The sequence below is a fragment of the Podarcis erhardii genome (genome assembly GCF_964252035.2).
Source record: "Podarcis erhardii genome assembly, chromosome: 3".
Taxonomy (NCBI): domain Eukaryota; kingdom Metazoa; phylum Chordata; class Lepidosauria; order Squamata; family Lacertidae; genus Podarcis; species Podarcis erhardii.
The window spans coordinates 62,373,960-62,401,618 of record NC_138507.1 but is presented as its reverse complement, the minus strand read 5'-3'; the positions used below and the strand labels follow the sequence as shown (position 1 = coordinate 62,401,618).

General features: G+C 43.1%; 1 protein-coding gene across 2 annotated transcripts in view; it reads right to left on the bottom strand.

The window, feature by feature from the left end:
* ARFGEF3 (ARFGEF family member 3) overlaps positions 1 to 25,565 on the bottom strand; it is a gene marked incomplete at its 3' end in the record, with an annotated part of 71,763 nt that extends 46,198 nt beyond the window's left edge. For both annotated transcript variants that reach the window (XM_081855227.1, XM_081855228.1), the window contains exons 1-4: positions 24,635 to 25,565; positions 19,075 to 19,126; positions 6,791 to 6,872; positions 4,843 to 4,974 (exon numbers count right to left, since the gene is read on the bottom strand). In XM_081855227.1, coding sequence (XP_081711353.1) covers positions 4,843 to 4,974; positions 6,791 to 6,872; positions 19,075 to 19,126; positions 24,635 to 24,719 — 351 coding nt within the window. In that variant the 5' untranslated portion in view covers positions 24,720 to 25,565. The remainder of the gene's footprint in view (positions 1 to 4,842; positions 4,975 to 6,790; positions 6,873 to 19,074; positions 19,127 to 24,634) is intronic.
* Positions 25,566 to 27,659: the final 2,094 nt, after the last annotated feature.

Sequence of the window (27,659 nt, the reverse complement as noted above, 5' to 3'; positions counted from 1 at the left end):
TCGGGCTCCATTAAAAAAATTGGCAATGCTAATATAACTAATGGGACGCGGGTGGCACTGTGGGTTAAACCACAGAGCCTAGGACTTGTCGATCAGAAGGTCGGCGGTTCGAATCCCCATGACGGGGTGAGCTCCCGTTGCTCGGTCCCAGCTCCTGCCAACCTAGCAGTTCGAAAACACGTCAAAGTGCAAGTAGATAAATAGGTACTGCTCCAGCGGGAAGGTAAACGGCGTTTCCGTGCGCTGCTCTGGTTCGTCAGAAGTGGGTTAGTCATGCTGGCCACATGACCCGGAAGCTGTACGCTGGCTCCCTCGGCCAATAAAGCAAGATGACCGCCGCAACCCTAGAATCAGTCACAACTGGACCTAATGGTCAGGGGTCCCTTTACCTTTACCTTAATATAAGTGACTTGTAGATCTACCTACACAAGTGTTGCTAGTTTCCTGTGGCAGGCATTCGGAAGAACACAGAGTATCTGGATTGGGCTGAATTAGATGCAGGAGACTGAGAATCTCTCAGAAACCCCATTGAGAACATGCTTCCACTATGCAGGGTATTGAAGCAGCTCCTTTCCTTAGCAGCCAACATGACAGACCTTTAACTCTGCACTGCAACATGATGTAATAAAAGGAAATGAGACTTTGACAAAAAGTGAAATATGAAAGTAAAAGTGTATATTTGTTACAAAGTATGCTAGGAATTTGGTAAATGTTCCCATTCACATCTGAATAGTGAGAATCCCAGATGTACTGTGCTAATGTCAGCATTACTATGCCCTCATTTGTCAGACATTCACTAGAGAATGTTGACAACCTCATTTAGAAGACTGTCAATGTTCCCTAGTATATCTCTGAGTTATTGGTCATTCACAAAATTCACCAGTTCCAGTGCTGATGTAATCCTTATTCTATTAAAGATCATTGAGAGAAGAACAGAGAAATTCATCCGTGAGATGGATGGGAGAGTTATTAGGTGTGCATGATTCCATTATTAAATGTACTGTATTTTTTCTGTGTATAAGACAATTTTTTTTGCTTTAAATCAGGCTTCCTCAACCTTGGCCCTCCAGATGTTTTTGAGACTACAATTCCCATCATCTGTGACCACTTGTCCTGCTAGCTAGGGATCATGGGAGTTGTAGGCCAAAAACATCTGGAGGGCCGAGGTTGTGGAAGCCTGCTTTAAAATGTAAGTACAGTGGTGGCCCGCAAGACGAAAGCCTCGCAAGACGGAAAACCCACTAGACGAAAGGGTTTTCTGTTTTGGAGGTGCTTCGCAAAACAAATTTCCTATGGGCTTGCTTCGCAAGACGAAAATGTATTGCGAGTTCCTGCGGTTTTTTTCCCCTTTTCCTCCCCTTTTTCTAAGCCGCTTATCAGCTGATCCGCTAAGCCTCTTATCAGCTGATCCGCTAAGCCTCTTATCAGCTTATCCACTGAACCGCTTATCAGCTGATCCGCTAAGCCACTAAGCTGCTTATCAGCTGATCCGCTAAGCCGCTAATAGCGCTAATGTGCTAAGCCACTAATGGGCTTGCTTCGCAAGACAAAAAAACCGCAAGACGAAGAGACTCGCGGAACGGATTCTTTTCGTCTTGCAAGGCACCACTGTAAAAAATTGGGGTCATCTTATTCATGGATGGTGAATGCACAGTGGCTCTGACTCTGGTGTGTGTGGCCTGGGCTTGGGTTTGGACTCTGTGTGGGTGGCCCGGGTTCTGGTTTGGGCTCTGGCTCTGGCCCGACTTCTTAATTTTGGGTTCAAAAAAAGAGGGGTCATCTTATACATGGGGGTGTCTTATACATGGAAAAATATGGTAGTTTGTGATCAGGAAATGACATCTAGTCTGTGCATTAGTGAAATAGCAGCTTATCTATCACACATTGTGGAAAGTTGTTTATTTGTCTGTTCACTAGGCATTTGGACATCTCTTAGGATATCAAAACTAAATTTTGCACGATATTTCCAAAGACCAAGGAGCAGACATAAATGTGGGTACAACTGGATGCCATTTGAAATCAAGATGGTGAACCGGACCTTTCAAAATACACTGATTTTAACCACTGATTTCAAAATTGCATTACTTTATTTTTGGTATAGTTTCTTAGAATTCCTGAGCAAAGCTGGGTACAAGGCTACTAGTAGATTATATGGGAGCTGGACAATAATTAGTGATGGGGGTAATGTAATAGGTATTTTTTATCAGTGCAAAGTGTGAACAACAAAAGCCTATTGGGTGCAGAAAGTGTTTGGTATTTCCTGACATCTTTATAGATGCTTCAGAATCTTACAAAAGCAAGTCAGAGAGACATTTCCAAAGTTTGGTCTGCTATGAGGTGACAAATAGTAGTTGCATCATTCAGATTAGTAAACAAGGATGCTTGGCCTTAGCAGAAGATCAGATAGCACCTGCATAGCTGACCTGACTAAATTTGGTGCTGTTCTTGTCAAGATGGCACATGTTCTTGTGGACAAAGCAGAAAAATCCCATTGCACCAAAAGAAAAATGCAAAAACAAAACCCCAAACACCACCCACTTTGAAAGCATTTAGTACACATAGCAGTGAAGACTTTTATAGAGTCTAAAGCCTAATTCTAACATATGTCCTTCAAAAAAAAAAAAAAAACTTAAAAAAAAAATTCATGAAAAGAAATTGAATCTGTGACATTCCAAACAGGATTCTGGAAGTTAGGCATAGAGTGTACCTATGCATTTTCATGTCTTATTCATCCTTAATGCATTGAAGGGTGGGATATAAATTCAAAAAATAAATTGATAAATTCTGAAGTTGTAACTGGCTGGTGGTGCTTAGTAAAATATAACAGGTCTCACAGGAGTTATCTAGGTTTTAGACAGTTTACATTCCTTTAGGATTAGGGATTTCCTTATACATTAAATAGATAATATACCAGCCTAAGAACATGCATGTATCCCCACTTCCTAGGAAACATCCTCTTGTCCAAGGCTGCAGCCTGGAACAGTAGCCTTGTTCAAGGCTCATAGTGGAGAGAATGTTTTGGGATAGAAAAAGAAGGAAAAAGGACACCTTTCCCAGCCTCTCTCTGCCTCCTGGAATTTGCTAAATAATGCTAAAGGATTTAGGTTTGGGTCTAGCTGCCAGCCATGATCTTAAGCTTGTTATTGCTATGGGTGTTGGGGTGTAAGTCTCCCCACCCCCGTCACGAAACATCACTGTAGAATGCCATGAGGTTGTTTTCTGTTTCAGCAGGCCCTTGCAGTCCCTGTGTATGGGGTCCTTGCAATGGGGTCCTACGTTCTAAATATCCCTTTGCTTTTCCATTTACAAAATAACACCCTTCCACAAACACAGGGAATCACCTGAGTTTGCATAAACCACCTTATTTTTAGCTGGCCCCATTTCACTTCCCAACAGATGACTGAGGTATTGTGTATTACAGGGAATTATATATTGGATCCTTAAATTGGCCAAATCTGCTACTAAGACTAGATAGATTAAAATAATGGAAATCTGTCTCTTTCCCCTCAGGCTCCTGCCACCATGCCTTTCACCATAACAGTATGAACTAAAACAAGGAACAACAGTACTTTGTCACCCTATATAAATATGCAAGGGTTAAATATTATTCCAAATGAACAGATTTAAAAAGAATCACATTGATACCCTACAAGGTTCTTTTTATAACATTGTGTAGAAAGAGCTCCTCTGTGTAACTCCTGGGATGAAACAGTGATAGATTTAAAACTGAGAAATAAATTTCAACAGGCTAAGGAATACTCATTTTCAGCACTCACTTTCATACACACCCTTCTCTTATACACCCCAAAGCTGAAAAATCATCTATCTTAACACTACTTCTCACCAGTCAGGCATATCTTTTCCAGGAAGGAACTGACATGACAAAAGACAATTGGAACAAGGATCTAATGGCATCCCCTCATCGCCAGTGCACAAGGCTGCTTGCCAAGGAAGCACTCCTCCTGATTTCATTCTCAGCAATTAAAGTGTGTATAGTTCTAGGAACAGCAGTGTGCATTAAATATACAAAGGATTTACAAGTCTCACACTTCAGTTCTGACACTAGAGTATTTTGAGCACAAAGGGGTTTTAAAGCTTCCCAGAAAAAACAACCCAACAACCCACAATGTTAACCTTTCTCCCCGCCCCACACGTTCACGTCTCTTACACCACCAGCCCATGATGAGCCACCTTACATAAACAATATATGTGGCCTCCTTTATCACACAGTGCAATGCTTAATAGCAGCCAGCGTGGTAGGGGTGGGGCCCACTCACCCAAACTCCAGTTTGTTCCTGCTGCTTACTGGGAGATGGAAGAGAAAAAGCAACGTGGTGAGCTGCAAGCACACTTGCAGAGCCAATCTGGTGCTCCTGACGGTGTGTTTGCACTGCGCCAACCTCACTACTCCCCCTGATAAGCTGCAGTGTCGCAGCCGACTGGAGGTCAGCTGAACGGTGGCATCCCACCATGCCATCTGCTACTGGCAATGTTGTTTGCTAAAGACACCTGCTTTTTACATTAGGCATAAAAATGCAAAACTATTTGCATGCCATTGTTTCTAGCTACCAGGGGACCCAAAGGATTTTCTGTCTCAACAGTGTGGTCACAATTTAAATCTTCTGTCATAAATGTCATGTTGACACACTGATGCCCTATGAATCCAGACTTCAGTTGGTAAAGCAGAGTTCAACTTGCAACAAAAATATGAGAGCTGGTTTTTTACCATGACGTAAGAAATGTTACTAAGGATTCAGAGAAACTCCAGAGAGCTGCAGAGTTGAGTCAGTCAGGAAGTCTCCTCTGCAGCCACGTAAGTACTGACGTCTGAAAAATACTAACCTTCATAACTTCTACCTGCAGGTCTTCGTTGAGGGAAGGAGTCACTCTGACTGCATTCAGCATTTGATTAAGCAACTGCTTGTCATCAGAGTCTGTCTCCATGGTTACAAATCTCTCATCAGACAGTAGCTTCTGCAAAGAGAGAACGGGACTGCTTAATCACAGGGATTCTTGATTTGCTTGATACATAATACTGGTATAATAATCACATTACCTCCCAAAATACCTTATTCTGTTTTTTATATTTAAAAATGTATACCCTATTGTTCATCATGCAGTTCTCAAAGAAGCTTACAACAATGAAATACATAATATACAAAATTTAAAGCTTAAAGTAAATCTCAAAAATCCTCAGAATTTTAAAATGTCAGAAAATAATGTAAAGCATCAGCGATGCATTCAAGGTCCTGCAATCAAGTGATTTTTGACCAGGCATTTAAGATTCAGTAGGGATGGTGTCTGTGGTGAGGCAGTTCCATAGAGTTGGGCCCACAACAGCCAAGGCACAACTCCTAACTGATATAACTCATGCTTCTGGCCTATGGGAAACCACCAATAGTGCTCCCCTAGATGATCTCAGTGATCAACTTTGAGTGCACTGGGTAAGGCAGTCCTTCTGGGCCTAAGTTATTCAGGGCTTTATACACTAGTTCAGGGTTTCTCTAGCTGTTGTTGGACCATCATTTCTAGCTAGCAGGCCCAGTGGTCAGGGATGATGGGAATTGTAGTGAAAACAGCTGGAGACCCAAGTTTGAGAAATCCTGCACTAGTATAAGAACCTTGAACGTGGCCCAGTGGCAGACGGAAAGCCAGTGTAGCTGTTTTAACATTTGTGTAATGTGTTGGCAGAAGTCTGTTCCTGCCACAGCATTCTGCGCTAGCACTATCTGAAACTTCTGGGCCAGACCCAAGGGCAGTCCCGCATTAAGCACTTTGCAATAATCCAGTCCTGAAGTTACCAATACAGTGGAACCTTGGTTTTCAAATGTAATCCATTCCGGAGGACCGTTCGACTTCCGAAATGTTTGAAAACCAAGGCGCAAAGGGTGGTCTGCAAATTTACAGAGAAACTTGATAAAAATACAGTGGTACCTCAGCAGAAGCCATTTGACTTTCGAGGCACATTAAAAAACGGAAGCATTTACTTCTGGTTTTTTGGTGTTCGAGTTTCGAAACATTTCTCAATGGAGACATTCAACAACAGAGGTACCACTGTACATGAACTGCTGCAGTCAGGCTAACCCTGTCCAGGAATGGCTATAACATGTGTACCAGCTAAAGCTGATAACAGGCACTCATAGCCACAGATGTTACCTGTGCCTCAAGTGACAATGATGGTCCATTGCGTACCCCCAAACTAGATATCTGCTCCTTCAGAGGGAGCACAACCCCATCCAGGGGAAATAACTGACCAAGAACCATCAGATCCAAGAACCACCCACTCATAAGGCCCCTGTCTTCCCAGAGTTCAGACTCAGCTGACAGGCCCTCATCCTGTCCACCACTGCATCCGTGCCTGGGCCCCATTCTTTCACAACCTCTCCTGAATCAGATGTAATGGAGAAACAGAGATGGGTATCATCAGCATACTGATGACATCCTGCACTAAAACTCCTAATGGTCACTCCCAGTGGCTTCATATAGGTGTTGAATAGCACTGGGGACAAAACAGTGCCCTGTGGAACCCCACAGCATGGCCTGAGGAGATATTTAGAGATCAATGTGTAGAAACATCTGGCTTTTGCACAGTTGAATTGTAGCAACAATTGAGTCCATCTGTTGCCCACTCACGACTGGTATGTGGCCCCCAAATGATTGCCAATGAGAGAATGTGGCCTTCAAGCTGAAAGAGATTCCCCACCCCTGACTTAGCCACTAAAATGTCAGCAGGGCACCATCCACCTCCATCAAACACATCCAACTGCGGCAGAACCTCATTGCCATATACCTGCATCCCTGCTAGAGCATGCTGGGCCAGCTTCACATTCTTGCTTTCCAAAGCAAGCTGGAGTGGAAGGAGACACTTCTCCCTGATGGCCAAAGAAAAATAAACTTTGTTTAGGACTATGCATTCAGAAAGCCTACATTGTAACTTTTGAATTTGGCTCTTGAAAGGCAATTCAGAAGCATATGTTAAAATTAGTCTTCTTTGATGCAAACATTCATCATAGTACATAATAAAAGAAGCAATTGCAAGTTCCTTCCAGGTGTCCTGTTCATTGAACATCCATGATATGTGATCCCTTTGACAATGCTATTTGTCCCAGCAAAAGTTTTGGGGTGGTCATACCGCTTCATTTGCAGTCTGTGCATATCCTGTAACGTCCAGATGAAATCCTGTAACTTTTCAAAGCACAAATGCTTTGAGTTGGTTTGTTTTGTCTTGCTTTTGTTGTGATATAGTCTCTCTGGGCAGCAATAATGTGGTAGCATTGGTGAACCATTGCAGAACAATTAATAAAGCACTATTACTGTGTCAAGAAAATCTGCAAAATAACACCAGACTGTAGGATCCTGCAGATAATGGTTACATCCACACCACACATTTAAACCACTTTAACAGTCATGGTCTCCCCCAAAGTATCCTGGCAACTGTAGTTTACCCTCACGCAGAGTCAAAATTCCCCTGAACAAATAAAAGTGCCTGGGATTATTTGAGGGGAAGCTAAGACTGTTAAAGTAGTAATAAAAGAGTGGTTCAAATACATGGATCTGACCAATATTAGAAGCCTCTTAGATGTGGTTACAGGATCAAGAACAGGCTGCAGGATTATACATTCCTTCTACACAGCTCTTCTCTTTGGAGCAAATTGCCCCCATCCCACTTAACTGCAGTTATGAGATGCAACAGCACTAACCTGAACAAGGATGCATCTAGCAAAGATCTGAAACCAGAATTTGAAGCCAATAGAAAGTCCTGGCTAAGAAGGAACCATGGTTAAAATCAGAGACAATTCATTTCTTAACTTTCTCCAGGGAAAGGAGGGAATGGGGGCAAAGAAAGCATACAATCCTTTGGCTACCATAACAACTGATCAGCTGTTTGATGAAACAGGGAAGAACCAGAAGACCAGCAACTGGAGCCTGGATTTTCCACCACTTAATGCATATTAGAGTCATAGAATTGTAGAGCTGGGAGGGACTATGAGGGTCATCTAGTCCAAACCCCTGAAATGCAGGGATCTTTTTGCCCAACCTGGGACTCAAACTCATGACCCTCATATTAAGCGTCTGGTTGGTCTGAACTGGTAAGCTTGTCTACCTATAGACTTTAGATTTCAGGAGCTGAATCCAGATGTTTAAGGAAATGATGTTATTTACTCCTTGCTACCACTCTAATTTTTTCAGGGAGCTTTGGCAAGTCTAAAAGGAACAGCAAGCGGGAAGGCGTGCCTTTGTGCACATTCTGAACATTTCTGCATGCTCCAGTTTGGTTCATTTGCATCTATGGTATCTTAAGAACCACATGTTCCAATCCCTACCATTTATCTGGTCAGCTGGCAATCAGCCAGACTTCCACATTTTCAGTAGAAGAGGAAGCAGACATACTGTCTTCCATTACAACTGAGCCAGTGAGTGCTTTATTACAACTGAAAGCCAGCTCTGCCTTTTATGGCTCACTGCATGGCACCTGTGTATTTCAGCAAAATGCCCACCATCTCTTTCCCTACCTGTTGTCCTCCAGACATTTTGGATTGCAATTCCTATCACCCCCAGCCAGCACAGCCAATGGTCAGGGGAAGAAGGGAGCTGTAGTCCGAGAGATCTGGAGGGCACCAGGCTGACAAAGGCTGATCTACAGCCGTATCCTTTTAACTGATAAAAATCAGATTTCTTTTTTTTAAAAAAAAAAACCTCAGAAGCAACAAAACAGATTAAAAACCAGGACTGACTCAATTAGTTACCTCCCTGTTCTTGAGAAAAGCATTTAGCTAAAGCTCTGATTAATGCTAATGGACCATCTATATTCCCATCACAACAGTTAACAAAATGAACTGTCATTGTGTCATTTCCTGTCCCTCTCAGTGATTTTATATATTTTACCATCAGCAGTCACTTGGCCAATTAGATCGCTTAGCTGGCTTAGAATTGCAGAGCTTTAATTTTAACACTGTAAATTGACTGCATGTTGCTGCAGTTGAGAGCCTATGATTTCAGAGCGGGCCATTCCTTCCTCTACCATGACCCTCCTTCAAGCTTCTACTTTGCCTTAGAAGCAAAGGGATTGCTGACTGAGGATGATTAGTGAGTCTGTGGGGTTTTTTTTTAGCAAAAGTATCCTATGCACCCAAGTATAAGACTGCTTTAAATATTTGTTGTGCATAGGATCCTTGCTGCCTTCTTTCCTAAACCTGTAACACTGTGAACATGTTTGGAATTAAGGGGTTAAGGCAGCAAGGGAGTCAATTGCAGCAAACAAAATGTGTGGAGCTGCCCTAATTATTCATAAGGTTCACTGTTTGGGCTGAGAACAGACAAGAACCTACAGGATGGCGGTGAAATTAGAGAAACCTATGGACCAAGGTATTCACATTCCAATTATGGTGAGCTAGAAAGAAAGAAATGTGATGAGGAAACCATCTTCCATTATTAAAATGAGCGAAATAGTGCAGATGCTATTGGCTGGCTCTTTATGATTAGGAAAGAAACTGCTTGCCTCACCCTCCTTTGGTGTCTTCCTCAAATAGCTTTTGCACAGTGTGAACAGAGAAGCTATAATTCGGGGGGGGGGGGTCCTGCCTGAAACTGAAGGAGTTATTAAAATGTAAATGCCATCATTGCAAATCAGTGACCTTTCCCACGTTCCATTTTGGGAATTGGCTGAGCTGCCTTTTTCTTGTTTCCAGGTCTGAGATGCTGTCACTATGGACAGCAGTGACATGACAGGCCAACTAAAATCTAGAACACTAGCAAGGTCACAGAAACACAGTCGCTGGCTGTGAGAAGCCAATAGTAAAATGGAAGTTCAACTACTTCATTCTGGCAGTAAAAGACTTCAAATGTGAAGAGAATGGAAATGGCTCATTAATTCAAGCTCTGAATTAAAATTGAGATGGAAATGAGAATTGGCACAAATTGAATCTTTTTTTCTTACAACATCTGTAGAACGTTAACAAACCCAATTGTCCTCAAAGGCTGATAGAGGAGATGGAGAAAGTTTACAACCCAACACACTTTGGTTATTTCCATATGACCTGTTTATTTAGCATTCATTCTGATTTGTTTGCAGGGAGGTTAGACATTCCTGCATCTAGCACACACAATCCCACATTTCCCAATGTGTTTCCCCATGAATTTGCTTATCGCAAAAGGTCTGATGTGGAAAGTTGCGCAAGAGCTCCAAATAAACTTTGATTTTGCAACATGCATTTGTTGGTTTGTGACTGAATTCCACCACAAAGCACCAATGATCTGGAAATGCCCTTTGTAACTTTTGGTCCTTCACATCAGATGTAAGGGACTGACAGAACAACAGTTAGTGTATCCTTACCCTTTGTGCTTTTAACCTCTCCATCCCTTTTCAAGATGAAGAGCAACATCTCCTATCTCTATAGGGAATTGGAGGGGGCACTGCTATTTATACATTTTCTTGTTTTTATAGCTGACTAGGCAGGCATTCTAGCACAGACAAATGCAAGGATGTCGTCTTTACATAGAAAAGGTGGGACACTGGTGCTAGGGAGTAATTGAAGTCTTGCCGGTTTGTTTGAAGAATTTCTTAAAAAGAAATGATGTCTACATGATTACTTTTGTGGCAGAGTGGTGGTGGAGTAACAGTCTGTAAAGAATTAAACATTGAATAATAGTAGTATCATCATCTTATTAAAGGTCACAGTCATGGGACAGTTCCATTGCCCCCATCAATAAGCATATGATGAAAATTGGGGCATGCCATGTGGAGCTAAAAATATAAAGCAAAGGCACAAAATATGGCTGGGAATATGAAGTACTGCTATGAGTGTAACCTTGAAGAAAAGTTAAATACAGGGCTCTAAAACATTTCTGCTGACCAAGTCAAAAGTTGTAGTCGCCCCATCTGTCCAGTCACTCATCCCGCAACTAGTAGGGAGTCTGTACCATTGGGATCTGCTGCCACAAAGTGCACTGAGCGCCCTGAGGCAGCAACTTCCAATCCCCACTGCACCTTGCGTTTGCCGACAGAGAGGTGGAGGGAAAGTGTTCACTGTACACCCCACCCCTGCCTTTTCTGCTCCACAGCAGGAAGAGTAAAAAGCCAGTTTTACCAGCCTTGGCAGAAACTCTTTGGATAGCTTGGTCAAAACTTAGAAATAATTCCCAGACTTCTTCCCAAGTTGGAAGTTGCAGGGACCACAGAGCAAATGCCGAGACACCCCCCCCCCCCCACCTCAGCAGAGTTGCCAGAGTTACGGAACCACCTTTGCCAAAACAAGGAGGTTTGTTGAAACCTGGTCAGATATTTTCAGGTTTTGACCAACATACCTCTTTGAATTATTCAGAAGTAACAGAGATGTTGCTGTGGAAGTTCTAGAGCTATTTTTAAAAAGCTATATAGAAAATAAATAGACTTTTTCTAGAAAGCATTCACAACCTGGTGTGTGATGTGTGTCATGGGAATTCACGCTTCCTTATCTCTTACTTCAGGGAGAAGCCAGCAAATTAATTAGGCTGTACTGTGTGTACCTGGACACAACTGTCGTTTGTCTCCAGAAATAATGGGAAATTTGGGTAGTCAGGGAGATATTATGTTCAAATAAATGCCACACAGCACAGTTCATCCTTTGCTTTCTCACTGAGGTGTAAGGCTAGCGGTCAAGATTTGGGCCTGGCTAAGAATTGTGTACCAGACAACACCTGGCAGGCCCTTCACAAAATTGCTTACTGATATAATTTTTTAAAAAACAAAAAATTGTTGTGGTATCAAATCCTGGGAGTTTATATATGCCATATTAACCACCTGGGGCTTGCCATGAAAACATATTTGTGATTAGCTTGCTATCATTTCCACCTCAAATTTAATAGGCTATATTTAGACCTAATAGCAAATGTTGCTCAGGTGTTGCTACTAGCAACCTAGGATAGATAAAAACTCAAGGACGATGGTGGGGGAAATCATGACTTTTTTTCCTCGGGTGGGATTACATCAGAGCTGATATGACAGGCATAACTGCTTTTGTATTGACAGCAAACATGAATAAACTATAGGCAGTTATAAGTAGCATAGCCCAACGCAAGTAAAATCATTCGTATTATAGGCTAAGGGAAATAGCTCCCTTAGAAGGGCCATTGCTCACTTACAGTTGAACTAATTGTATCCATCTTTATTTCATTCTTCAATGGAATCATTTAGATAAACACAGAATCCACATAGCATTGTCAAGAAGAATGGGTGTTAAAAACACAGTGTTCTTTCTCAAGAACAGATGAAAAAGGGGGGGGGGAGGAATGATAAAAATAGCAACAAAGGATGAAGATGCTTGGCCCTGCCGTGTCCTTCTGAAGAGTCTTCACCGCGCGTCAGAGAACCCTCCTGGAAGGTGCACTGGCGATCTCTGCCAGAGACACGCAGGGTGAAGCATCTTCACCCCACACATCCTTTTCACAAAGGTAAGGCTGCTGGTGGTGCGTGGGTGGGTGGGCCGAGTAGGCATAACTGGGTTGGTGGGGGCATTGCATGTGTGATGTCATGCACCCGTGACGGGCCCTTTAATGTTGGGCACTGCCTGGCAGCTGGAACTGATAACTAGCGTCAGCCTGTCACATTCTCTTCTACTTCTGTCCACAGTAGATTGGCAAAGTCAGGAACCATCTCTTTTGGGTCAGTGGTGCAGCCTGATATAATTTGTTTTAGGTGCAAGTCTCTTTTTGATGACGCAATTGTATAACAGGGCTTCATCATAGACAACAGTTTTAGGGGTGTGTTTTAAGTGTGTAAGAAACTTGACTTACCTCTTTTTTATCTTTTCCTTTTCTTAAATGGATACATTTCACTTCATTATTATAAATCAGTGCTTTTTTTTTAAAAAATAATTTTTATTAAGATTTTCCAAATTAAAACAAATTAAATCCAATTTATAAACTTTTTCCAATAACTAGGACTTCCCCTCCCCACCCCCTCATGTATTCCAAATCTTCCAAATAAACAATTAGGTTCAACAAATTCTTATCCCCAAATTGCAATCATCCTCCATTACCCAATTTAGCGTAATTCCCATCCCCCTAAGCTCGATCTATTCCCTTCCACGAGTTTCCCCCTTTAATACAAATAAAAAACGTCAACATAGAATTAAATAATAATTTCACAACCTTTGGATTCCAACTTTCCCTCCCCTTTTTCCCTGTTACGTTTCTCCTAGCCCTCCATCTCTAATATCTTCCTGGAGTTCCCACATTACATTAAACACACATCCCTCTGATTCTTTGCCAGTCTTATTAATTGCGAATGTCCAATCATTTAATTACGAATGTCCAATCCTAAAAAAAAGTCTATCGAGAAGAGGGTCCATTTCTTCTATCCAGATTTTTATATCCAGGAGTAGAAACTCCAATTTTAATTCCATAAGCTTGTCGAATCTGGATATCCCAAATGTCCCCTTTCCCATTTCTGTCCAGTTCTTGTTGTTTCCTTATTCTTGTTGGCCATTCTCCTCCTTTTTGTTTCTCTGTTCTCCCACAGAAATGTTCTTTCTCCAAAAGTTTCTAATATCCCTGCAGAGGCTTGTTGTTCAGGAACAAAACATTACATCATGATCCTTTCATTTTCCAACAGATAGTTCCATTGTTTCCTATAGTGTGTAGACCTCTGTAGACAAAATAATGTTCCATTTCTGCAGTTTCCCAGGAGATTAAAAGTTCTATTCAACTGCATAAGTTTCCTGTCAAAAACACATGCAATATCCCTCAGCTCCTCTAGATGGATTCCCATAACAAAGTTCCCTTCCAAAGCCCATCCACCAGTCCAAATAGCTTGTTTATCCTTATTTAGACAATTTGAAACAATTTATACTCAACTTATATCAAATGTAACCGGCAAAGTCCATAACCAAGTCTCTGTTACATTCTTCCGTTTTGACAGCTCCTTGACGGCTGTCAAAACCTGTCAAAACCTCCGTTACTCTTCTCCAAGCATTTCCACGTGTTCTTCTCCAGGCATTTTCACGAATCGCTCCAGGGGTTCCGGGGGGGGGTGTTGCTTTTTAATACAAATTCCACTTTTCTCCTCCGGCTCAATCTTATAAATTTCCCTCGCGAAGTTGCTAATTCGGTGAAATTAGGTTACTCTCGATCTTAGTTATCCATTCCTTTGTTTTGGCTCTTCTACAATTTAGGGGGGGCTGACTTCCTTTTTTCCACCTCCCCCGTTCGCTCCAAATTTTAAAAATTTGTCCCCTTTTTTTAGTCCATATTCCAATTTACTCACGGGTTCTTCTTTTAGATCCGAATTTTCAATAGAAGAAGTCAGCGCTCTCCGCCGGATGGCATGCGGCTGCGCTCGGCAGGGATAGCAGAGAACTCAAGCACCACGCTTCTCCCCGGCACCCGATCCGGAGCCTTTAAAAAGGCTCCTTCACGAGTCGGGAGGGCGCTAACGGTGCCAGCCGAGTCTCCATGTCCACGGCCTCCTCTGGCCGTGGTTTTTAAGGGTCCCCGCATCGCCGGTGCGGTAGGACCCAGCCCCTGCCGAGCAGACTCCCTCCGGAGCTCGGAGGGAGTCCGCCATTCGGCGATGGCGCCAACCCGGAAGTCCCATTATTATAAATCAGTGCTGGGGCTTCATTCACATATCTCCCTCCATGCTTGCTTGGCCAAATGTGCTACTGACAATTTAGGGCATCCAGCAATTACTGGAGTTCCTTTTGGCTCTTTCAGGCTCGTTTCTTGGACATCCACAGGCATTCTCAGGGCCAAACTACACATTTCATTAACAATAACCTAAGCAGAACCTGCCGTTTTACATTCTTGATAAAAAGCTGCAGAGAAACTCAATCTGGACTGGGACAATGACACGTGGGAGAACAGCCCCATTTCCCACATTATGTTTTACCATTTCACTCCTCCCCGCAAATAATGATTTCCTACTGAAGGTACTACAACAGCTTGGGATGTGATTTAGGGCAGGAAAAAGGAGCATATGCATATAAGCACCCCACATCATCAAGAGCTATGCATGCAAGGTAAAGGGACCCTTGACAATTAAGTCCAGTTGCGAACGACTCTGGGGTTGCGGCGCTCATCTCGCTTTATTGGCCAAGGGAGCCGACGTACAGCTTCCAGGTCATGTGGCCAGCAGGACTAAGCCACTTCTGGCGAACCAGAGCAGAGCATGAAAACGCTGTTTACCTTCCCGCCAAAGCGGTACCTATTTATCTACTTGCACTGTGTGCTTTCAAACTGCTAGGTTGGCAGGAGCAGGGACCGAGCAATGGGAGCTCACCCCGTCACATGGATTCAAACCACTGACCTTCTGATTGGCAAGTCCAAGTGGCACAGTGGTTAAAACCACAGCGCCATTTGTAAAAGTCAGGTGGTTTACTAATCAATCCTTCATGTTCTTCCATCACATGGAAGAAACTAATGAAAAAAGGAGCATGCCTCAGGTGGATCTATGTGCTCAGAAAAGCAGATCACTCTCCACTGCTTTATTTAGTAGGGTTTCATTGCTTTATTCTAACTAGCTCCAACCAGGTAGCGGACGGTGGGGTGGGGTGGCAGTGATCACCTGACTTCCAGCTGGATGTGTTACTGGGAGGTAGAAGGGGAGGACAAAGGCAGAAGCAAAGTGTTAACCCACTGGTGAGGGCACCAAATTACTTCCACCAATGCACTTGAACTACACTGACCTCCCCCTCTGCCTCCTGGTAGAGCAGTGATGTGGTCAGCCAGAGGTCAGGTGAGCACCACTGCCCGGCCCTGCCATCCATTACTGATTCCAGCGCAAGATGCACTCAAACTTTCTTGGTTTCTACACATTCTAGTAAAATTAGTGGGGAAATCCAGTGTCTTGGAAAAGTAAAGAATTTTATTTCATGCAGCTGATTCCAACAGTATTCAAAATGAACATAAATCCATTCACTAGAACCCGAAAAGCAAATGCATCTTGTTTAATGTGGCAGGGAAATAAGCCAATCAGAAAGGATCTTGCTTGCAAACTGGGGTTGGATCAGAGGAGGTTTTAGGGCCAGGGCAACCAGTGCTGGGTGCTGTGCTGCTAGGGGTGTCAAAACAATGCTGTAGAACAGAGCGCTCTAGAGGCAGGGGGTGCCGAATTTTAGCACCACTGAAATTTGAGAGCCCAAAGTCTTCCACTGGTTGGATACAGTTAGTTTATAAACACAGACTAGTAACCAACTCTGTAGTACAATGCTATTCTCTGCCCTTCACTTAGCTCAGTTGTTCTACCCCAGTTTAATCATTCCCTTTAACACCATGCAGTAACAGCTTGTCAGCACACAGCAACTTCTAGATGGTGTCACCAAGTAGTGCAGGATGGCAAAGAATCGTTAACATCAGGGAGAATAAACAAGGCACACCTTTACTATCTGCTAATGCTGCTGGACCATATGCAAAAAAAAAAATAAAAAAATTCCTTCCTTTAAGGTGCTTCCTTTAAAAATTCCTTCCTTTAAAATTCCTTCCTTTAAAAATTCCTTCCTTTAAGGTGCTTCCTTTAAGGTCTTTAAGGTGCTACTGGAAGGAATTTTTTTATTTTGTTTTGACCATGGCAGACCAACACGGACCATATGCAGTGCTTGATTGTGAAAGAGTTTATACAATATACATTCATTTTTTCCCCTGAGGCAACAATGAACCATGTCAGCAAACTCAATAATCCGTAACAAAAGTAATACAAAACTTTGGTCTTAACCCAGATGCAGTGACACAAGACCTCACAATGTTATCTGCTTCATATGTGCAATGGAACAAATGCCAGATGGCCAGCAAACCCACTGGCATCAATAGCAATTATCAAGCTAACCCTCTGTGAATGAGAGGTGGTCTGTGGAGTAAATCAGTTCTTTCCTGCTTACTTAAGACTCCCAGACAAAGCTGATGGAAAATAAATCAGATGGGAGAAGGAAGAAGTGATGAAATCAACACTACTCATGTTCTGAGAGCCAGTGTGGTGTAGTGGCTAAAAGCGGTAGCTCGTAATCTGGGGATCCGGGTTCGCGTCTCCGCTCCTCCACATGCAGCTGCTGGGTGACCTTGGGCTAGTCACACTTCTTTGAAGTCTCTCAGCCCCACTCACCTAGAATCATAGAGTTGGAAGAGACCACAAGGGCCATCGAGTCCAACCCCCTGCCAAGCAGGAAACAGAGTGTTTGTTGTGGGGGAGGAAGGGAAAGGAGAATGTTAGCCGCTTTGAGACTCCTTAAAGGGAGTGAAAGGCGGGATATCAAATCCAAACTACTCTTCTTCTTCTTCTTCTTCTTCTTCTTCTTCTTCTTCTTCTTCTTCAGCTATACTCTGGGCTCAGAACTTCCTAAACAGAGATGCCTTAGTTGTAGAATTCAACAGAACTACCCACTATGACACCATTTATGGAAAACTTTCAGTAAGACAATTCTTAGTTCTAGATTTAAGAAAATCTGGTTTTACAGGGTTTGCCAGAGTTCCATTGTGCAATATCAAGAAGTGATGAAACTTCTCCCAAAGGATAGGATAAAATTTCCTTCCGTTCAATTCTACTTATTTCATCAATAAGTTTATTGTATTATCCAAAAGACAATGACAATTTCATAACAGTTTGCTGAACTATGAACCATTATAAAAAACATACACTAATAATATAAAACAAGCATCAGTGATAAGGAGAAAGAGAAGCCAGAAAAACAGTCAGCTAGAAGTCTTGTAGTTTCCTTTCATAGGGCAAAACATGCTTTCAGAAACTATTATTCATATTTTTATTTGATCGCTGGATATTTTCAGGCAATATCTTCTGATGAAATAACATTTCCTGAACATTACAAAGCAATCAGTTCAAGTCTAGAGGTACAAGTTTTAAATGAATACAGAAAGCTTTTTAGGCAGCAAAATCTAGACAGACCAATGATCCAAACTGAATGCATCACTATTTGGCAAGATCTCACTAGTAAAAAGCAGTGTAACTGCAGATGAATTTCCCTCCTTTGTTGACTGAAGAAAAGGAACTGAAACCATGGCAGAAAATAATCAGAATGGAAAAAGGAGCCAAAAACCTATGAAAGAGTTTTGCAAAATCCTAAAGAGAATCTGAGTCTACCATTACTCAATCTTAACCTAAGTTACCTCACCAATGGTATTCAATAGAAAGATGGATTATTATAGCTAGCAAAGCCAAGTGAAAGATACGTTGTGACTGGGGTCCCCAACATGGTGCCTGTGAGACCTGCTGGGGCAGAGCTCCAGGCCAAATTGGAATGGTGGCATAGTCTAAGCTTCTCTAACACTTCTCCGTGTCTCCTTAGACACTCATACTGTTTTGATTGGCCAGCAGACTTGGAAAAGAGGGGAACAGTTCTCTCTGCTGCTGGCATCCAATTAGAAGTGGGCATTTTCCTCTGCTGGTAGCACCCAGTTAGAATATTAGAGGAGAGGGAACAGTTTCAATTGGACATCACCAGTAGATGGAAGAGACAAAACAGTTCATGTTTGACTTCAAGAAGAGGAGATAGCCAACATTAGCTGAGCCTATGTCTCAGTGCAAAAGGGAAAGGGAGGAAGGAAGGAAGGAAGGAAGGAAGGAAGGAAGGAAGAAGGGAGGGGAGGCATTCAAGACTCTTCTTTTAAAACAACTTTCACCCCCCTTGTATTTAAAGTAAAAGTGATTTTGGGGGTGGATGTTTTTGGAAGGCACCTGGGTCCTGGGAACCCTTAATTTTGGCAGCGCCTCTGAGTGTATCAGCATTAATTCCATTCAGCTGCATGAGCTGTATCTTTAGTAAGATGAAAAAGTCTTGTTGCTGATAGTTGTGGTAGAAATTGAACCCTGGTAGACAACTACCTGTACAGTCATATTTTCAACCAAAATGGACAACATTGCTTTCTTGGAACCGGACCATTTTCTGAACACTACAAATCTGTAAAAATAACTTGTAAGTGATAAATAGAAAATGATAGACGACACCCCTAGTATGGCTTGCTTACAGCATGCTGCAGGTTTTCTATCGTAGCGTTTTTACTCTGGTTTCAACAATAAGCAAGTCTCAAGCTCTGCAGCCATTTCATGTATCTTTGTTGACATCTATAACCAAGGCGGTATACATTTCCTACCTTAGCTGATATGGAGGGATCTTCGTAGCAGCCTCTGGGGATTCTAACATTTCTGTATAGAGAAGGGAGAAGAATCGTTATAGAGGGCAATGAAGGCATACTGTCCAACTTTTTCAAGCCCTAACCTGGGACGTGGGTCTTCCAGGAAGTGCTTTTTCAGGGCAAGATCTCGTGTGATGCTCCAAAACATGCAATTCTGGGTGTTGGTTGAGATTGCGGCCCTGAAGAAAGTGCTTTTTTCAGGGCAAGAGTGCAGCACCCAAAATGGCCACCGATATCTTGCATGAAAAAACATGTTCCTTTTTTCCAGTGCATTTGGGAGGTATGTGAGGGCAGAGACCACCGGTATACTTCAAGCATAAATTGCTGCATGCTCTGCATCTTGTATGAATTTCATTTAAACTGGCTGATTCAAGTTGTGACTATGTGTAGACATAATTGTTACAGATGCAACAGTCAAACAGCATTCACATGCAGCTCACTAAATTGTTGTAGCAGGAACATAACCAGCCAGGTCAAGCTGCCCAGGAAGCAACTTTTTTTTTTAAGTGGGTAGGAGCTGAGAAAGACAAGCAGCTTGTACTTCTGACCATGAAGGGAACAAACCTGTTTAATGCTTGGCAAGGTCTAGGACAGGGGTTGCCAACCTTTTCAGGCTTGTGAGCACATTCATATTTTTCAGTGAGAGCTGTGGTTGCCACCTTTCTGGTCATTTTTCTCCCTCAGTACTGCTCCTCACAGAGAGACACAGTATGCACACAAATACTTTGTTTTTTCCAAATGATCTGAGTAAAAGTAGGATTTGACAGAATTAATCTGAGCCTTGAGAAGCACATAGAACTAAAGGAGGAAGTAAGAAAGAATGGTGGGCTTTTAACTTCAGTTCCATGCACAGGCAACTCCTGTTTTAGATATGACAGATATTTTATTCTATTAGACTGATGTACCACTCTTCATCACAAGACAGGTGTGTGATTGCCCACACGCACACAGCGCCAGACCCGGAAGTGACCTGGAAACCTGATAAAGATGTCACTGAAACATCACTAAAAGGGCAAAATGGGGACAGGGGTGGAACGGGGCCTTTGAAGGCTTTTTCCATTTCATGCACTTTCACGCAAGTGTGCAATAAATGGAGGGTTGCCTGTACTTTTCAAGGGAGAAAAAGGTAACCACCTTACAACCAAGCAGGCAGTGGGTGGTGGAGCTCAGAGGCTTTGTGGGTGCCAGAGAAATACCTCGAGGGGCACCATTGTGCTCTTAGATGCCACATTGGAGACCCCTGGTCTAGGAGATAAATGCCTTCCTGCCTCCACGTTATTTGGAATGACAGAATTTTCAAACCATCTTAAAGCTCATGTGTTAGGCAGAAACTATTGGAATGGTAAGGGGCTGTAGTTCAGTGACAGGGCACATGTTCTGTATGCAGAGGGACCCTTGTTCTTTGGCATCTTCAGGCAGGGCTGGAAAAGATCCTTGCCTGAAAACCCTGGCGTGTCACTGTCAGTCGGCATAGACAATACAGAGCTAGATGGACCAACAGACTGATTCAATGTAAGGCATTTTCCTATGTGTTATGCACATTTAAGAAGCACAGTACTGTATTGCAGAAATCCAATTGTTTTTTGTTTTTTTGGCTAAAATTTAAGCGGAGCATGTGCAATTTGACAAGGCTTCAAAAATATCTATTTATGACCCTGAGCCTGTCATGGTCTTGTCTATCCCTTTTCATGGCATGCTTAAAAGCAATGTAGCAATTCTGCTTTAGTGCTTGTGAGTTTAAAACTGGGAGAAACTTAGTTATTGCAGATTAAATAAAGCAGTATGGGAGGACATGACATGGAGCACTGTGGTATAGATAGATGCATTTGAAAGTATATAGTTGGAGTGGGAAACCATTGAATGAACCTCAAATAGTTAAGAAAAATATGTAGCATCTGACATAAGCTTTTAATGTCTGGTGTTTTACTACGTTTTAATATTTGCTGGAAGCCACCCAGAGTGGCTGGGGAAACCCAGCCAGATGGGCAGAGTATAAATAATAAAATAATAATAATTATTTATTTTTTAATTATTATTATTAATTATTATATTATTATTATTATTATTATTATTATTATTATTATTATTATTATTATCCTAAAGCAGATACACATATTGTTGATTCAATAAAAGCTCTTGATTTGTATACATATTTACAAAGGTTTTGCACTGAGGTGTATTTGGTTTAGCTTGTAGCTAACCCATAGTATCCATACCGAAAAGCATTTGCCTACATGTCTCCACTGTTTAAATCAGAGACAGGGAACCTGTTGCTCTCCAGGGGTTATTGAGCTCCAACTCTCATCTGCCCCAGTCACCATGACCAGCGCTCAGGGATGATGGGTTCTGGAGCCCATGAACACCTGGAGGGCTGCAGATTCCTCAACCCTGCTTTACAGGATGAAATCCAGTGTTACTGTTCCACTTGCAGGATGGCTTTTAATGCAGTGGAGGAATCCACTAATGTAAGGGATCGGGAAAACAATTTCCAGCAATTTCTCTCTCCCCACTGCAGCCTCAAAATTCAGTTCCAGAGGACTGGGAGACTATACAGAAGGGCAAGAAGGTGGTACAGCAGGCTTCAAAGGAAGGGGGAAGTTGGAGGAAATCCGCTCTCCTTCTTTGCATACAGGTGTGGGGAACATTTGGCCTCCCAGATGTTGCTGAAGTACAACTCTCCAGTAAACATGGCCAGTGGACAGGGATAATAGGAGTGACATTTCAACAATATCTGGGGGGCCAAAGATTTCCCACATCAGTATTAGCAGGTGCCTCTGTGGCATCAAAGCCATTCTGCAAGTAGAACGGCACACTGGATATCACACAGAGTTACTATGTGCAGGCTTAGCTCACATGTCCTTTTGAATTACTCTACTTTTCTTTCTACTACCTTGGTACGCTTCTCGTGGCCCAAAGCCGATTGCTTGTTTCCTACTGAAACTGGCAGAATGAGTGTGAAAGGCAGATCAGCATGTATGGTATGTCTCTTATACACAAATTTTCTTTTAAATAATTATAACTTGCTTTTTCTAGGGGAAATGCAAAGAAGTGGCAGCATGGGAAGGAAGCAATACTTAGCAAGCACAAGGTGGGGGGGCAGTTTAAACACATGGGGCTGCCCTTGAGGAGCCTCAGACAGACTGCTGCATTTTGCAAAGCTTTCTCTTTAAAGAGGTGGGGGTTCACTGCCAGCATGGTGCTCTAACATCTGCCCTGGTTTCTTATAACCTCAGAAACACTATTCAAGGTGCTGGCTGTCACTGATACAACCTAAATTCAATGCATCTAAAAATTGCTTCCTTTACTAGATTTTGTTACAAACGCAAATTAACAATGTAATGTGCAAAGGAAGTTTGAGGCAGTTGTCTTGGCAATGAAGCTTCCAACTCCTAGTCTATGAAGTGCCTGTGAATATTCACAAGCATGACTGTATTTTTTATGCAGACATACATATTGCTTTTGGAGGCATTAGTCAATATGTGCAATTAGTTGCAATTCAGATCACAAAATTTCAGTCCAGATAAGGCCTTATTTAAAAGTATAATTTTCAACAAACAACTCAGCTTGTGGCCCACACACAAGGACATGGAAACTACTGCACCTTATTTGTGATGCTTCTGTGCTCATCATTATAGTTTTCTCCTTTAGTTAAGCTTTCTTATTGCATTATTACTTATCATATCTATCCCGCTCTTCCAAAACTGTATTTCTTCCTTCTCAAACCATCTTGAATAGCAAACAACTATCCATACAAATCATGCACAATATCCAACAAATTTAACATAAACCATGCATTTTAAACAATAATTAAAAATCTGCTTAAAGGGTTGTTGTTGTTGTTGTTGTTGTTGTTGCAGATACATTTAAACACCTGCAGGTTTGCCCACAGGTGAGCTGCTTCATTGCCACTCCACGGGAGAGATGTGAGAAAACACTTTTTCCTAAGCAACACATTTTATGGGCATCATTACAATGCAAGGGCACCATTTCTTCCCAGTACATGTGTCCGTTACATTAAAGGTAAGAGTCTCCTGCTCACCTGCCTGAAGTGCACCTTTGCATAGCTTCTTAAGTAACTGCACTCATTCTCTAAGCAAGCATGTAAAATTAAGAAAGCCAACTCCTGAAGCAGTACCACATTATAATTGTTTATGGCATGACCTAGCCAAAGTTAAGCATTTTTAAAATTCCCATTGACTTCAGCAGGCATTATACATTCCTGGTGAAAATAAGAAGTTTCCCTAGCTTCCCTTGCCCCCAGCCAAAAGGCCGTGCTCTTCAGTCACAAACTTACAGACCACTAAAGCTGTTTTCTCTTCTGCTAACTCCAGAACATAAAAACACCACCACTGTCTTTGGTACAAATTTGTGGAAGGACATCTGTTTTAGAGTAACCCATGTGTAAATCATACTGAATACATAGATGGAGAGGAATATATATAAAAAAGGAATATTACCAAAAATTCATTGTGAAAATATTAACCAGATCAACCCTTAATACACAGGAAAATAGTCACAGGGCAATTGGCACATTTAAATGGCATTAGACTGCCAATTCATATTTGAAGAAAGCACCTGCTGCTAATAAAAAGGTGAGCAGGAACTAAAATTTCCTTTTAACTCATAGCATAACACTGGATGTGGCTCCTTCTACAGAACCTGGTGAAGTGGATGAAATAAATCTAGTTGGTTGGTTTGAAAAATGGCAATTGGTTAGGCAGTCAGGGGAGAGAAGCAATTAAGTCTTTCTACCCAGCAGATCTGAATCTTCATTTAGCTGCCCTCATTATGTCATTACACTTCCTTAAAATACAAAAAAAGCCATTACCTAGGGTTATGCCCATTTTACAAACAGCTAACCTGGCTCAGTTCAGCATTCTGCAATAAAAGAGCACAACCCTAAGTCAATTCCAGAGCCCATTTTTTGTGGTTTTAGGGTTTGTTTGTTTTAAACGCTGCTTAGTTGGGGCGGAGGATTGAAAAAAACCGGCCAGGAATTGAAAGCTTGTGTTTTGATGTGCCGACTGACAAGCGCCGTTAAAGCAAAGGGGAATTATTACAGTAGGTTTGGAAGATCCGCTGAAATCACACAACTAGAATAGTCTATAGCAGAAAAGATGTACTGGGGTGGGGGGAAGCTGCCAAACCCCCCCACTACATCCTAGAAGAAGCTGTGGCAAACACTTGGGCTCAGTTGCACTGCAGGGATTTCCGTCTGAAGGCCAACAGATCGAAGGCCAGTGGGATGGATGCAGGATTAGAACCGTCTCGGTCATCCGAAAGCAAACCCAAACACCACCCCCTCCCGTGCAGCCAACGACACAAGCACAACCAAACCGGCGCGGTGCTTTGATGCCTTCTCTGCTAACGGGATTAGGCATCAGAGTCCTATCTCTCGGATCAGGTCTCCGAAGCGCCCACCCAGCAACGCTCGCCTGGGAACGAGGGAAGGCTGCCCTCGGGCGCCGGGGAAGAGGAGAGTCCCCCCCCCCTCTCTCTCTCTCGCCCACTTCCTTACCGCTGGCGCAGGTGCAGCTCTCCTTGATCGCCTTGTATTTGTTCCCCGAGGCTTCCTTCTGCAGCTTCTTCAGGATTCCTTCCATCTTGCCTCTTGGATCCTCCGGGGATCCTCGACCAGCAGCAGCAGCAGCAGCAGCGCCGGGGGCGGGAGGGGAGAGCCAAGGCGCCGGCGGCAGGCAGAGCTAAAGGGCGGCGCGGGTCCTCCTCGCTCAGCGCCCTCTAAGCGGGGCGAGCAGCGCGCAGCATCCCACCTCCGCCTGCCGCTGTCGGTGAATCCGGCGAAGCTCCACGGCGGCGACACGTCATCCTGCCTCCGCCTCCAGCAGCAGGTTCCTGCGGTGGCGGCGGAGGCTTCGGCTGGGCGGGCTCAGCTTCGCCAGCCGGAGGGAGGGAGGGAGGGAAGGAGGGGCTCCGTCGCCGGTGCTGGCTATCAGGCGGGGCGGAGCGGAGCGGATCAGATTCGCCCGGAGGAAGCTGGGACAACAACAACAGAGGCCACCACTCCCTCGCCAGGCGACGGGGGAAACGGGAGCACGAGATAGGATAAAGAGGGGGAAACACAGATTTTGGAAATGCGGGGCTGCCTGCATCGAGAATGGATTTCGAGTGCGAAGGGCTGTGCTTCCTTCCCTTCTCCTGGGAAATCGGGCCTGCGGGAAAGGAAAAGGAAGCTTTATCCGCCGGGCTGCAAAACCCCTCTCCGAGCTGCGTAGGGGCAAGTGAGGGAGCTCAGTCCCGCGTAAAGGAGACGCGTAGCTCCTGCCTGGAGTGAAGTCGTCAAAGATATCGGAATTAGGGCTTTACAAATATCTTTTACAGCTAGGAGATGATACCGCCTTAGGGATGCTGATCAATGGTTGTTGGGTTTTTTTTTTTTTTTTTAAAAAATGCTGGTTATTGTTGTCTGGAGTCACGTATTTTGTTGAATAAACAAAGTGTTTTGAAAGCAAAGGGTTTTCTCTCTCTTTTTCACTTGATCTATTTGATTAAAACTAATAATTAAAAATGCATAATAATAATGATGATGATGATGATGAAAAAAACCTTCCTCCCTACCACCTCCTTCTTTGCCACTTGACGACACAACGCTGCAAACACATACAAATTCAACGCTGCCTCCACCACGGACCAGGTATTTTTCAAATCCCATGCTGGCATGGCATCCATAGATCCTGCAAATGAAAGCACTGGCTTGTGTCTTTAAGGAATGGCTTTCTTTTTGGGGGAGGGTGGGGGTTAGGCTTTTCATGCTTCATATAGAGATGAGGAAGCTGTGGCCTTCTAGGCATTTATTGTACTACTCCATCTCCCATAATCCTTACCTATTGGCCATGCTGGCTGGGGCTGGTGGGAAATTGAGCTCCTGGGCCAAAGGCTCACATCCCAACAAAGGTACCTTTGGTCAAACATGGTTTTGGTTCACATGGTCAGATAAGAGCATTGATTATAGCCATTGATTATAAATTTGCTCTTGCATTTTGCTACCTTAAAAGACCATTTATAGCTCTAGGAGCTTTCTCCAACATAAAAACAGTCATTTCAGTAAGTCAATGTATATTTTAGTCTGCCATTCACATCATATATGAAAGTAATGAAATGATCTTAAGGGTATTTAGCACTGTGTTGGATATGGTGACCACTTCCACATCATCACCAAAAAAATGGAGCATCAAAATAACTTTTAAAAGGACAGAGATTTCAATTATATTTGCATATGCTAATTTTATCTGCAGCAGTTCAAATGGAGAAATAGTTTAATAGACAGTTTCAATGGAAATGCAATACAGCTCTCCACAGGGGGGCACCTGCGACCAAGTGACCTTTGTGAGTGTGCCCAGTTTGCTGTCAAGATGCTGAGTGCAAGGCCCCTGCTCACTCTCCTTATGAGTTGGGTTGTGGGTTTGAGCCCCACCTTGAGCAAAAGATTTCTGCATTGCAGGGGGTTGGACTAGATGACCCTCGTGGTCCCTTCCAAATCTACGATTCTATGAGTTCTTTGTACCTTTAAACTGAGTTTGAACCGAGCGGCCCTTCAAATAGAGGACTGTCCTTTGCTACACTAGATTGGCTTCATACCTCCTCACCCTTCCCTTCCCAGTAAGCAACAGTGACCCACCTACTAGAAAGCTGACTCAGCAACTCTGCCCTGCCTGGTGGGCTGCTTCTGCTGTTGCTTGTTCAGTGTCTGTGTACCAGGGCAGCCTTCAGATTGCCCAAACAGTTTAAACAGTTCTAACCCAGGTTATTTGGATAAGTGACTCTCAATACATAATGCCTCCGCCCCCCCGCCCCCCAGTCTTAGAACTGTGTTTAACGAAATGATTATCATGGGAAATAGATACATCCTCTCAAACATATGATATATTTAAAAGAGTTTATTATCAGAAGTGCTTATATGCTAAAGGCAGGTACTTAAAGTACAAGGAAGGCCTTTTTGAGAAGCTGTGAGCTGGGAAAGGATAAACTTCCTGATCTGGTAAGTGACTTCAGAACATTGTTGTTGTTGTTTACTATAGAAAAATAATTTAAATAAGGGCTTCAGAAAAAAGACTGTGGAGCCCACAGCCACCAAGGTGAGAATTGCCAATAGCTGGATTTTGTTCCTAGAATTCCTTAACATTGCATCTTCTGCCCTCTAGTGGCAAAGATGTGTTTGGTATTTGTTCCTAAGCAATGTGGACTCACAGTAGTGAGATCAGGAAGAACTTTCTGACAGTAAGAGCTGTTCAACAGCGGAACAGACTTCCTCCATAAGTTATGGGCTCTCCTTATAAGCCGAGGTTGGATGGCCATCTGTCATGGATGCTTTAGTTGAGATTCGCACAATCGCAGGGGGTTGGACTAGATGACCCTAGAGATCCCTTCGAGGGCAAATTGCTAAAATTTGTTTTAAGCATCCTACTGGGTTGAAAATCACGTATGAGTTGAGGATGGGCTGCAGCTCAGTGGCAGAGCATCTGCTTTGCTTGCATAAGGTCCCAGTTTCAATCCCTGGCATCTCCAGGTACAGCTGAGAACGTTCC